At 30.1% G+C, this 14,076-nt stretch overlaps 1 protein-coding gene across 1 annotated transcript in view; it reads right to left on the bottom strand.

The window, feature by feature from the left end:
* LOC136968596 (alkaline ceramidase 3-like) overlaps window positions 1-13,423 on the bottom strand; it is a 66,699-nt gene extending 53,276 nt beyond the window's left edge. The window contains 3 exon segments of the mRNA XM_067262598.1: window positions 3,290-3,334; window positions 3,337-3,399; window positions 13,263-13,423. Coding sequence (XP_067118699.1) covers window positions 3,290-3,334; window positions 3,337-3,399; window positions 13,263-13,362 — 208 coding nt within the window. The 5' untranslated portion in view covers window positions 13,363-13,423.
* Between the last annotated feature and the right edge of the window lie 653 nt (window positions 13,424-14,076).

Below are 14,076 nucleotides of genomic sequence, written 5' to 3'. Positions count from 1 at the left end.
TCAAACTACTGGCTGACTAGGAGTTGCCTGTTTGGAGAGACTGAGGGGTTTATGGTTGCCATTCAAGATCATATCATAAACACTAAAACTACAAAAAACACATTCTGAAAGATACATCATTCACAAATGATTCTTGCAGAAAATGCCAGGTTCTACCAGAAACAATACAATATATAACCTCTGGTTGCAAACACTTAGCACAAACAGACTATATACATATGTTAATCAAGTAGCAAATATAATACAAGGTACACCAAGAGCTTGCACAAAAGCATAGATTATTATATACCCAAGTATCATACTACAGATATATGTTACAGGTGGTATTAGAAAATGACACAAAATATAATACGACAGAGCTATAATCACAGATAAAACAATTCATCACAATAAACTTGACATCACTTTCATTGACAAATGCAGTAAGATCACTTATATAATAGACATCTCCATTTCAAACACTCATAACATTAAAAAAATGCTTACACTGAAAAATCAAGAACACTCCACTTGCCCAAGAAATAAAGAGGATGGATAAGGTATATATTGTGCCTACTGTCCTCTCTTCTACTGGTGTTACACCACATACATTACACAAATGTCTAGAAATGTTAAACCTTAATATAAACATATACATGGCATTACAAAAAGCCATACTATTGAACACATCACATTATTAAGAAGTTTCTAGACATTGACACATATACCAATAACAGAAGCTTAATGTTACACTTGTTTAGGTAGCTATGCCTTGACTTTAGTCTAGCATAAAACTTGGCACTAGTATCAGCTGACCATGATATGCACATCAAACGAAGATGACTTGTTTATTCCATTCCATTCTGTTTATTCTGTATGCTGAAGATGACCAGACATGGTCAAAAACACTTCTGATTAAATAATCTATTTGGTAACCAGAATTTTAGCAGTTGTTTATCATTATAATATAAACTTTTTTGAACTGATAAATTCTAATTGTTAAACATTTAATATCGATTATAGAATATTAACATCTACTTTTCTTAAATAAATCAGCAAATAAGATTTATTAAAATATGAAAGATTCTCTGATATACAAGACAAAAATGCTGTTGCTGCCTAACACTATAGATATATGCTTGTTGTTTAGTATATGAATTCTCTCTAAAATATAGTCATCTGTAAATAAAGAAATTCTTATTTATAGATATTAAAATCAAAATATGGTAACTTTGACACAATATTAAATATGAGATGCTGATATCAAAATTATTACATACTGTAAATGATAATTACTAAACATTGTAATTTCAGTATCTGTAAAAAAAAACAAAAGAAAAGAATTTCCCTAATTATACAAATTTCCAAATGAAGAGAAATATTTATAGCTGACTGTTGCTAATAAACAAACATTTGTAAGTTCACATAACAGTATACTTATCATTACAATGATAACAAAAAAGTTTTATCAGTTTTGATTCTCTATACATAAAAAGTATATATAAGACCACGCCTAACGCTGCCTCAATTAACACTGATTCGACATAACATGGTCTGTTCGAAGCTTTAAAAAGTGCTCAAAATTTATTCTGATTCTAAATTAATGTGGCAGTTGATCAATTCGTATATAATATGATTATTCCCAAACAAACCAATTCGCACTATACTTTTTAAAAATCTATGGCGCAATTTTGGAAAAAATATATCATCATGGATGCCACATGCAATATCGACTTCGCATAGCAAGAATTAACTGATAAATGCATGAACGGAGTGTGAAAATAGTTATGGCTGGAGGTATCCAAGAAGAGTCTATCGCTGTATCGATTAGGTTGACCAAATTGTCAACCTAATCGATACAGCAAGACTAGATGTAGACAAGCAGGATATTGAAGAGTTACTGCAGGTTTCTGGTGAGAGCCTTACCAAGATGATTTTCAAGAACTGGCAGAACAAGGAATTCATGTACAATTGAAAAATAGTGATTCTGAAAACGAAGAACCCAAAGAATTTCTCTACAGATTTCCTTCATAAAAGTTTGGTAACAATAATCGAAATTGTTGATCAAATTATAGTGAATGATCCATATTTTGAAAGGAATGCAAAAGCAAGATGAGGCGTTTTGGATGCAATCTCCTGCTGCCGACATTTGCTTAAGGAAAGAAAAAGAAAGTGACAAATGAAACTACACGACTTTATTTCAAAAAATAAGAATTTCAGAAGAGCCAGGACCTTTATCACAAAAAATGAACTTTACATTTCTGTGTGCATATGTTTGTGTTATTTAACATTTATTATTATGCAAATTAATATAAAAATAACTTAAAGTAAAACCTGTTTATTTTTCGGCTGCATGTTCTCCTTTTCCTATTTACTTTACGTTAAAATTACCTTGTTTAATGTTGTTTCGTTTAGCGCTTTGTTGTCTAGGAATGCATCCCCGTGTTAAGCGAGGTCTTACTGTACTAGTCATTAAATAAAGTTAAATTTTTATCAATACATCAGAATCACCAAGATATTATTGAAATTTATTCTCAATTAATTGTGATTCAGTTTTTATGTGTGAGGAAAAAAAGAAATGTCTGCTATTGAAAGTTATAGAAATCTATAAAGACTATTTGAGTAACCAGCATAGACCAAGTAAAACAAAAAATAATAATGGACATCTTGAACGATAAAAAAGAATTAATTTGATTAGGATAACTTTGGAGAATAAATTCAGATAACGTACAAAAAAATTAAAAAACAATAATAAATATATCTATTCTTCAAACCTAATAAGGTTCCTTGTCTAGAGTCGCAAACGTTTTCGATGCCACTCCGGTTATTAGGTTTGAAGAGTAGATATAGTTATATTCCGGTGCATAGAGAAATTGTGTGTAATAATAATAAAATGAACTGTATTGAAAAGAAAAAAAAATGAATAAAAAAAACTTCTGAACAAATCAGTAGAATTATAAACAATGAAATGGTAGTTGTCAATTATAAAAAAATAAACATAAAACCGTTCTAGTTTCAGCATTAAGGTTAAATAAAATATGCAAATAATAATCTTAAGAAGAAACTTCAAATCTGATGTAAAATTATCTTAAACAAAAATTGGGAATCTTGATTTTCAGAAATTAAATTATATTAAAAGAAATTTTTGAAGTTAACAAATTAGAAAGAAATTTAAATTATTAACAAATTTCTGAAATAAATATTTGAAAATTTATTTCAGATTAATTGGAAAAAAAATTACATATCTTTCTTACATTAATAATAAATTATATACTTTCAAACAATATAAAATTTAATTTTATATACATACCTAAAAGAAAAAAATGACTTAGAAGAAATCTTAATTCTAAGCCATCTTCCAAGCTTGCCACCCACCCCATATTGCTGGCAATAACATAGCAAGATTACTTAGAGTATTCCCTGAAATATAAAAATTTATTATAAATTAGCTTTGAAGTAAATAAATTATTTCATTCAACTTATTTCATTGAATAAAAAATGCAAAAATCTTATTATTACAAATTATTATTATTATTATTATTACTCAAACACCTGATGCCTCCGAGAATTAGTAATTTATAATATTACAAACTTTTTCCACATGTTCAACAGGTCATCTTCAGGCAATTTAGGTTCATTTGAACCTAGAACCTGCGCAAGAAAACATTCCAAAAGTTAAATTGCCTGAAGATGACCTGTTGAACAGGTGGAAAAAGTTTGTAATATTATAAATTACTAATTCTCGCAGGCATAAGGTGTTTGAATAATAATATTTAAAACTCTGAGCCTTTATTCAAGTATAAATTATTATTATTTCACAAAATTAATAAAATATGGTTCTTTGAAAAAATGGATTATAAAAACAAATAGGAATTCATATTTCAGGAGTTAAATATTGACATTGTACAGTCGAGTATGAAACCCTGTTCAAACATTTGTTTCATTAGCAAATTTTATTTGACTTTTCCAAATTTAAGTTTCTTTTAAATGTTTACTTTTATAATATACTTGTGCACTTTTACTTCATAGAGTAATTGATAATAAAAAAAAACTGTATCCAGAGAACTTTTGAAGTTATAAAATTAATAATAATAAAATGAATTATAACACTGCACACTTTTCAAGTAATATAATGTTTTAATGTAAACAATAAACTCCAACTGTATCAGAAAACTGGAACTGTACATGCAGATAAGAATTACACCTCAATGCAACAACATTCTATTTTTAGAATGGTTTTTCCATTCTACATTTCCTAACGAGGGCTGATGAAATAGGGGCCAAAAACATTTGAATATTGAATTTTTGCTGGAAATTTCACATTGATATATAATTCTTATGTTTTAATGTATATTCAAATATACACCAAGCAAACATTAAAACATACTGCTGGAAAAGTGTGAAAGGTATTATATGTCATTTTGTTAATAATTCCAGTTTTGTTAGACTGAGTGACTAATAATAATTATATTTTAAGAGTTTTTAAATAATTTTTTAAATTTTAAGTACATTGTTTCAAGAACAAGTAAGTGACAGTACTCGCATCAGATCATCATATAGTCACTATAACCTTCTGTCAGTGTGGACTTGACTTTGCTACATATTTGGATGATTCAGCATCCAATTATTGGTCTAATCATTAATGATCATTATAAAGATCCATCATTCCTTTTGTCTTTTCAGGACAGAAATGTACAGTACATTTCCAGGTGGTTCACTTTGTTTTTGTCTTAACTCATGAGGCATCCATTTATACAACTTTTTGACCTTCCCTAGAGCAATCAAATGTCTGAACACTATTGAATAATAAACATGAAATTTAGCAGCCATCTCCCATTTACTTGATTATGCCAAATGACATTCCTTGATCAATGTTGGTAATTTGGCTGGATAACTATATGTAGTTCATGTCTTTTGCAAGGAATTTTTGAAACCAGCACTCTGTATTCTTGTCCAATGCTATATTAAATGTTAATGTTCAGCTGCATTATGCCTCAATTTGAACTAATAAAGAAAAATAACATGAATTTGGCTTGACTGCATAGTCAACTTCAAAGTTCACTTACATGCTTCTCATAAAACAAGAAATTAATGTACGCTAGACTATATCATCATCTGTAATCAGATATATAATATATGATGACTATGGCCTATTTCATTTGAAACAACCTGATGTAAAGTATGTTGTTTCTATGTTAACATAAACAAATAAAACAATGGTAAGGTTCAATTTAATAGCAAATGACACAATCTATGTAATCTCTAGTATTTTTAAAAAAATCTATATTACCGTATTAGCCCGAATATAACGAGACCCTGAATTTAACGCGACTCCAAAATTTTCATAAAGATATTTAGAAAAAAAAATAATACTCATAAAAGAATTCAAAGAAAGTAAAATTCAATCAGATAAGCATTTATTTAGGTATTTATAGCTAATAACACAGGTTACATTCATGTCAATAAAATTAAGTAATGTAAAACAAAATTAATATTACGTAAGTAACAACAAAAAACGGAAATGTTTATTCAGAATCTGAACTGTTTTCAGAATGAGAACTCATTGACTTCCGTTATTCATTATTGACTTTCGCGTTAGGGGGTAAAGCGGGTCTATTGACAAATTTTCTCGCAGTAGTACGAAATTTCTACTGACTTAACTTGAATGAGTCATATTTCTTCCCCATTTACAAACAAACCCGATGGCAATCGGTGAAACATGAGATAAATTACAGCGAGTTGAAATTTGATATGTTTATTTTTTGCGTTTTACGTATCAAATTACATTAAATTCGACACAAATAAAGCATTTTTGTCAATATAGAAATATTTTACATTGTTTAAAAGTAGAGAAAATAAAGAAAAGAAAGATGTAATAATAATTTTTCGAGCGAAGCCAAAAATTTCACAATTTTAAGATAAAAAATGGCGTCTGTGAGAGCCCACGTGACTAAAAGGCGGTCGAAAAATCACGTGACTAATGAACTTCGAACAAGCGGAGACATAGCCTTACTATAGTAGCGCTATGCAAACAAAAGCGCAGGCCTACTAACTAGATCACATGGTTGTTTTGAAGTGGTCGGTCGAGCTAGGTCTGACGTTCAGTCGCGTTTCAATCTCTGTAGGAAAATGTCCTTGTTTATATTACATTCCATTACTTAAACCCCGAATTTAGCGCGAGTCGATTTTTTAACGGAAAATAAATGGTCGAAAAATATCGCGTTATATTCGGGCTAATACGGTAAAACATAAATAAAAAGAACAAATTGAGCGCTGGATTAAACAATGATGGTATTTTTGTTATATAGGGTATAACAATATTTTAGCATATTCATGAAACATATTAACCAAATTCTCATTGATCCACTATTATTTTACAACAGCATCAGAGATGATGTTATTCACAATTTCAAGATGGCAGAAGAAATAATTTTGTAAATGTTGATGATTATATAGTTTTTGAACTTATTAGATATTGTTGTTTATCAAGAGAAGTAATTCTTAATTTAATTAAGGAGCACCAATTGTTTACATAAAAATTTACTAAGAGAGTACACACTACTCTCTAATGAGAGTGGTGTGTACTCTCTTAGTAAATTTTTATACTTGTGTTTTAAGTGTATTAAAATACAGTGGAACCTTGCTTAACGAGCACCTTGCACAACGAGTATTTCGAATAACGAGCAAAACAAATTGTAAAAATTTGCCTCGCTTAACGAGTGATGTTTCGCATAATGAGTGATAAGGAGAGGGGAAGTCCTGAATTGTGCACATGCTCCATCAATCTGTGTTTAGCACTCGTTCTGCTAGCATCTTAGTGTTGCTTGTGATCACATATTTTTCCAAGCTTGTGTTCACACACATTACTTATAAACATCAACAACCAAAGCCCGTTATATAATAAACACCCCAAATGATATGCCAAATTCTTAGGCTATGTAAAGACTATAATTAAATAAAAATTAATTAGACTGAAGGTAGGCAGTTATGCTGCCATCTCGTATTAAATTTTAGAAATGTCTGAATTAAAAATTAACTATTTATAATTATTAAATTTAATACGAGATAGAAGCATAACTGCCTACCTCTAGTCAAATTAATTAATTTTTATTATTTAATTATAGCCTTTATGTAGGCCAAGAATTTGGCATATCATTTGGAGTGTTACCTTGATAAACATATTATCTGTGATTATTTTTGTCTTCTGCAAATTGAATTCTCATTCCAGGTTGGTTCATTTTGCATTAGAAGAAAAGATGATGATGATTCACACTCCTTAACAATGTTTATTGTATAAATTTCTTTGAATAAAACATTTAAGTATTTTTTCAGCGTGGAACGCATTATCATATTTTACATTAATTTCTATGGGAAAAATTGTTTCGCATTACGAGTTAAACAAAAACTTGAACAAATTAAACAAATTCTTGAATGCCATTTATATTATATGAATGTCAATTAATTTGATTTAAATTCAACTGCAGCACATACCAAAAACGGAATTAGTATATTTCATGCATGCACATTGAAATCTGATTTAAATAGCATCATCATCAATGATTCATGTGACGTCTAATGACACGAGATAATCTCAGTTCCACTAACTTCTGAATCATTAGTCTTGTCGTTGATTGGCCGAGCCTTCAACTTTCTTTTATGTAAGAAGAGGGATTTGACCATCTGTCTCTCTAATCTGTGGCTGGCTCTTGCCAAATAGGTTGTTCGGCAACGAGTGCAATTATGAGTTCATAATTCTGTTTGTGAACCAATTTCTTTGAAAAGTGAATCCTTCAAAAACCAATGTTTGATTGTATACAGTATATGTAATGCATTGTGTAAAATCACATTAAAGTATATTATTTTATTAGTAATGAACTCGGTTGGACTATTTTATGTCTGAGATTTTTTTGACATTTATAGTAACAATCAAATTCTAAGATAAATTAGGCCAATATATTTTATGAATCTAGCATTTCCTATGTAAAATATCCTTGTAATTGTGTTCAACTTTATTGTTGCAATTTCTTAAAATATATTTTATTGTACATTTTCTGTAAAATATTCTAAATATATTTTGTAGTCAGACTACAAAATATATTATTTTTATAAAACTGTTATGATCCTTCATATTATGAACCAATTTTTAAAAAATGTATAAAATTTCTTAACTAATATTTCCTTTCATGTCAGCCACTTAACAAGTTCTTAAACTACATGGAGTAAACACTAATTTCTTATTGACAGTGACCAACAGGAAGTGATAATGATACTTCCACATACTCAACACAAGATGCTAATTACTATGTCATTAGCAGTACATTGCTATATGATGGAATTTGTGAATCCTATCTATGACAAATTGTTAAACTTATTTTTAATAATGTCATTAGTATATGACATCATTATTGATGACACTTTTATGAATCCAGCCTCAAATTCTTAGTCCTTATATCTTTCTAAAACAAATCAGAGAAAGTATAATTAGAAACTAGTAGTTTTGTATTTATTTCAATATGTTTTTGTTGATATAAAAACATGTTAAATCTAAAATATAATGTATATATAAATCCAAAACATAAAATTAGGTAATGAGATAAATTTTTCTAAACTTCCTTATTGTTATTAATTAATTATATTTCAAAAAATTAAATAATGGATTCTTTAAAAAGAGAAAAATTATATAAAAGTGTTTCGACCTAAATTTAATTTTCATCCTTTCCTTCAGTTTATATGATAGTTTCATTACGAGTTCTGTGATTGGAGGTTCCACATAAATATCAGGAGAAATGATAAAATACAACTAAACATGTGTTAATATATGTTACTACATTAAAGGACCTGTAATACAAAAATAATCCAATAATATGCTATGCACATCTGGAACAGGCTCACTTGTGCCGTGTATATAAAGTAACTTGTAGTACAACTTCAAGGCATTTGAAACAGCTCCTTGGTCTTTGAAGTTAACAGACCGACTTTTCCTACCAAATTTATAAATTTCCAGCACCTCAATGTGCTTTAACACAACTTTTATAAAGATTGAAAACATTCAATTATTAAAGATTTGCTGGCTTTTGAAGGTATTTGAGTGTTATATTGTTATTATCTAATATCAAAATAATTCAAATAGAATATATATACTTAACTTCTGATACTAGAAAATTTAAATACTAAGTTTCTAATTTAAAATATTCAAATCATTCATTATCAGTCAGAAAAATTATCAGTATTTTAATTTCAAAATATCTACTAAATGACAAAAAATCTCTCACATATAAACTTGACTTGTTTTTGAATTTGTTGATTTAGCAACAACAAACTCAAAAACAAGTCAAGTTTATATGAAATTGTTTCAATATTTTCCTATTTACATATTATATAATATGATAAATATGTATTATAGTATATAATCATTTTTAAAATTTATTAATAGAAAAAAATCAAAAATGCATTTTCTTTTAACTAGTTATCTTTATAACTACATACATCTATTTACAGTAGACCAGGCTGCAGTTAACATGCCATCCAATAGATAAAGCTTTTTTTTTTTTTAAACCTGATTCATTGCATGAATGTTTTACATAATTTAAAGGAATTAATCTTTATTTTTGATAAATATCAACTTAATATCTTGCAAGTTTAACAAAATTGAGCCAGTCAAACTTGAGTCACAGACATCAAAAAACAGACTGCTGAGTCACCCCTGTCAATAAACATAGACCATTGCACGTTTAATATTTTGTTGCAGCATCTTTTGTGCCAAAACACCTTCGATACATTTCAGCATGCTGTTGACTAGGTGTTCACATTCATCTGCAGTTATGAAATTCCAGATAGTTAAGATGGAAGCTTTTAGTCCTTCAACTGTCCAAGGGCATGTTTTTTGCAGATGCCTCTTCATAATGTTCCATACATTCTCAATTAGTGAAAGATCTAGGCTGTTGGATGCCAAGGAAAAACTTTGATATGTTCTTTTCTGCAAGTCACTGTTTGTTTTTCTGCTTGTATGATATGTGGCCGCATCCTGCTGAAAAATACAGGTTCTATTTGAATATAGCTATGCTATGGATGGAAGTAAAACTGTTGTAGAATATTAATGTATTGCTCTGAAGCAAGTGTTCCATCAACAAGTGTCAACTGACCCACTGGTGCTCATATACCCTCGAACCATGATGCTGACAGGAAACTTCACTGAGTGGTTTAACACGGGATCATTAGCTTCATTGTCAGATCAAATGACACGTTTGCTTTTGTCTGTTGCTGATAATTCAAATTTTGATTCATTAGACCCCAGAATTTCATGCCACTTTTGTTGAGACCAGGAAAAATTTTCTTTGGCCCACTGTACCCATTTCTTCTTTTGATGTGCTGTTAGCAAAGATTTTTTTACGTGATGCATAGAACCAAACACGCATTTCCTGCAGCCTCCTGTGTTGTCAAAACAGATACATTCTTTCCAGCTGTATCATTTCATATTGTAGTTACATCCAATGCTGTGGCACAGTGGCTGTTTTTTTTACAATTTTTTCAAACTCCATCATCAAAATCATCAACTTTTGAAGTTTTTTGCTGATGTCCAGCAGCTTTGTTAGGTATAACAAGGCCGTGGTTAGTGTAATGAACAATAATCTGGAGCACTGTTCTCTTGCTTACCATTAGCCCTTTCAGATATGCCATGAATGTGTTTAACAATGATAGCATTCCTTAAATCTTCTGAAACAGCTTTTCTCTGGCAGTTGTAGACAAAATGCAAAGTAAATGTAAATAAAACTAAAAAACCATTCACAGGATCACTGCAGGCTAAAGTGAGGCTAAAATAATCAGTTGTTTCAGAAATACTGCAATTATAATATTATTTAAATGCGAATTATCAGCTGGTCTATGTTCATTGACGGGAGTGATGCAGTGGTCTATGTTTTTTGATGCCTGTGACTCAAGTTTGACTGGCTCAATTTTGTTAAACTTGCAAGATATCAAGTTGATATTTAGCAAAAATAAAGATTAATTACTGTACATTTGTTTTAAATTATGTAAAACATTCATGCAATGAATCAAAGTTACTTTGTTTTAAATCTATCTATTGGATGGCACGTTAACTGTGGCCTGGTCTAAGTTTAGTGGTGACTACTGTATTTTGTGTGACATCTCTTACTGTAAAACAGTCCATACAATACTCCTTGAGGAGCTGGAACTAAAGCCGAAAAGTGTGCACATACTAGATACCATAAAACCTGATTTTGAACAGAAGGCTATAAGAGTGGAAAAACATTTGGAACTGCCAGCTCTATACAATGAAAATTCCAAAGAATTTTTCATCACTAGTGACAAGTCTGATTTCATCATCATATACCCAAATTGAAAAGCCAATCAAAACAATGAAAACATGAATAAAAATTCCCGTACAAAAAAATTTCACACGACATGTTTTGCTTCTCCACGACAATGTCAAGCTACACGCAGCCTATAACACAGTAACATTATTTGGAATCTCTGGGTGTCATCTTGATTTGGCTTTTGACTACTATACTCTCTTCAGAAAATTGAAGGCACCTCTTTTTTGATGGAAATTTTCACAAGTGACAAATTAGAGAGCTGTCTGAGAGTATTTAACATACCTCCAAGGAACGATTTGTTGTTACCATCTACAAGCTACCTGAGCACCGGATATGGTGTATGGACCCAAGTGGAAAGTATGTGGTGTAATTTCATGCTTGTAATCATCTGCAGCCTCAGTACACAAGTCAATCTCAATCATTTCTGAATGGCATTCATATATTAATACCTACAAGTTATTTTTCTTTTCATTTTTTTACTTTACACCAATTTACAGATTTCAGTAAAATAAAATTTTATACATATACTGTATTTACTTGCACATAAAATGGGATTTTTATTCATTTTTCACTGCTTCAAAAACCTAGGTCGTCCTATATGCGCAAGCGAAGGATTCTTTGCGTTTTTGCAATAATTTTTGTGAACTGTGTATTCACATTTTTTACCAGATGTTCACCCTCTGGTATTTAAAAACAAAAGTATTTTATCTGGGTTGTTTGAATCATTCTTGTATATTGTCAGGAGTAAAGACAAATAGCAATAGCAAAAGCAAAGCTTTTGAATTGAATTCCAAAATTACATGGAAGCCCAATATAAGTTTTAATCAATTCCCACATGAAAATAGATAATTATTCAGAAGTCAAAATTCAGAGAAACTCACAAATGTAATCAACGGAGAGCAGATTCGACTGTTAGCAGAAAATGTTCGCGACTGCCCATCTTCACATGAACAAATTATGCTGTTGATTTTACAAGATTTTTTCCTTAAAGTTTAAAATGCCAGTAATTTTTGTGGGACAACATGTGCATTTAGGTGCATTTGATATTTTATTTGTGATTAAACGAAATAAGATTAGAATTGTATTAATAAATTTTGATCTTTATTTTGGATCTTTTAAAGTCACACCTCATCCTATACATGAGTAAATACAGTACTCCAAGAATAACAAATTTATTTCTAATACAAAACTAATAATAATGTATAATTCATTTTACAATATTATTAGTTTTGTTTTAGAAATAATACATATGAAAAGTCTTAATAATATACATTGACATTCTTAAATCATCTGTAGTTTCGCTAAAAGGAAATTGATGAAAACAAAAAGAAAGCTTTAAATTAAATATATTTAAAGTAAAAGCATAATATTCTATTTTCGGGAATAATAATAAATATTATTATTTAGAACTCTGAAATCAAAGTCGCTCCTCATCCACATTTTTTTCCGTCGGTTAATTGATTAAATGTCATTCACCTCGGCATGCGAAAGATTTCCTTTTCCAATGCCCACATTTTAAACATTCCAGTAAAGATCCTATCTGAACAACATGAAAAACAGAACAATCACTTGCGATGATCAATAGAAGTCTTCCTGTTTTGATAACAATTACAAACATATTTAAGTATTGTACAATTATTAACTCATTATTAAGATAATTCTTGATCATTAGATCATCTATGTATAAAATTTAATATTTAAAAACCATTTCAATAAAGAGAATAAAAATTCTCTTAATATCTACTACAAAATATTTATTGACCATTAAATTATACAGTTTCCATCGCATCATTCTATCGATTACGATACCGAATTCAATGCTGTAGCAATAAAAAATATTATGAGATTTTTACATAACAACCATTAAAACTCAATATAAATGGCTTTGAATTAATGTTTCGACCGTAATCGTCCTTATAATGCATAAGCTATAATATAATAACCACTTACAAAATTCAGCGATATAAAAGGTAACTTCGTAATTTCTTTCGCACCAATCGAGAGTCGCTGTCGGTTTACCCCAGAAACCATTCGCTGATGTCGGTGCCATCTCCGTACCCGGTCGTGCATGGGTAGAGACGATAGTTACTGGCAACTACTACTACTCATCAACGCCATCTCTGTTTAGCATCAGAACGCCCCCTGATTTCGGCCATTAATTATAAAAGTCGTTTATATATATTTTTTTTCGCTCGTATTTGCAAATTTTGTAGCAATTATTTAATAGTTTTATTTAATTTAATTTTTAAAATTATAGCTATGCATTATTGGAATTCATATACGAATTACTCTCAATTTTTTTTTTATCGATCGGGTTTAGAGCGTGTACTGAAGAGGAAACTGAATAGAAAAAAATGTTTTCTAATCCAATCGAGCATCTATCTATGGATAAATATAGTTTCGATTTCGATTATTGTTTCGCTTCAGTTTACAACGATAAATCTTATATTTAGAATTCGCTGAGTTTCCATACGAATTTGTCTTAAATGAAAAATAATACTACGGTAAACGGATTATAATATACGACCGGATGGCCGAGCGGTAAAAGTGGCAACATACCGCTCTGGGAACCCGCAACCGAATCTAAACGGGTCGAAAAATCCCTAGAAATTTTTCGGGGGGTGATTCGACCGGATATGTCGGGCCCCCGTCTCTCACCACCCGGCCGCCCCATTGTGGGCCTGGCCGAACCCATAATGGGCTTGCTAATAGAGATCCTCTTAGTGCCCACAGGGCAGAAAGAGTTAAAAATCATAATAATAAA

Source organism: Centruroides vittatus, unplaced genomic scaffold (genome assembly GCF_030686945.1).
Source record: "Centruroides vittatus isolate TY-2023 unplaced genomic scaffold, ASM3068694v2 contig_1033, whole genome shotgun sequence".
NCBI classification, from domain to species: Eukaryota; Metazoa; Arthropoda; class Arachnida; order Scorpiones; family Buthidae; genus Centruroides; species Centruroides vittatus.
The sequence above is the reverse complement of the archived record's forward strand: the minus strand, read 5'-3'. Positions and strand labels throughout refer to the sequence as shown.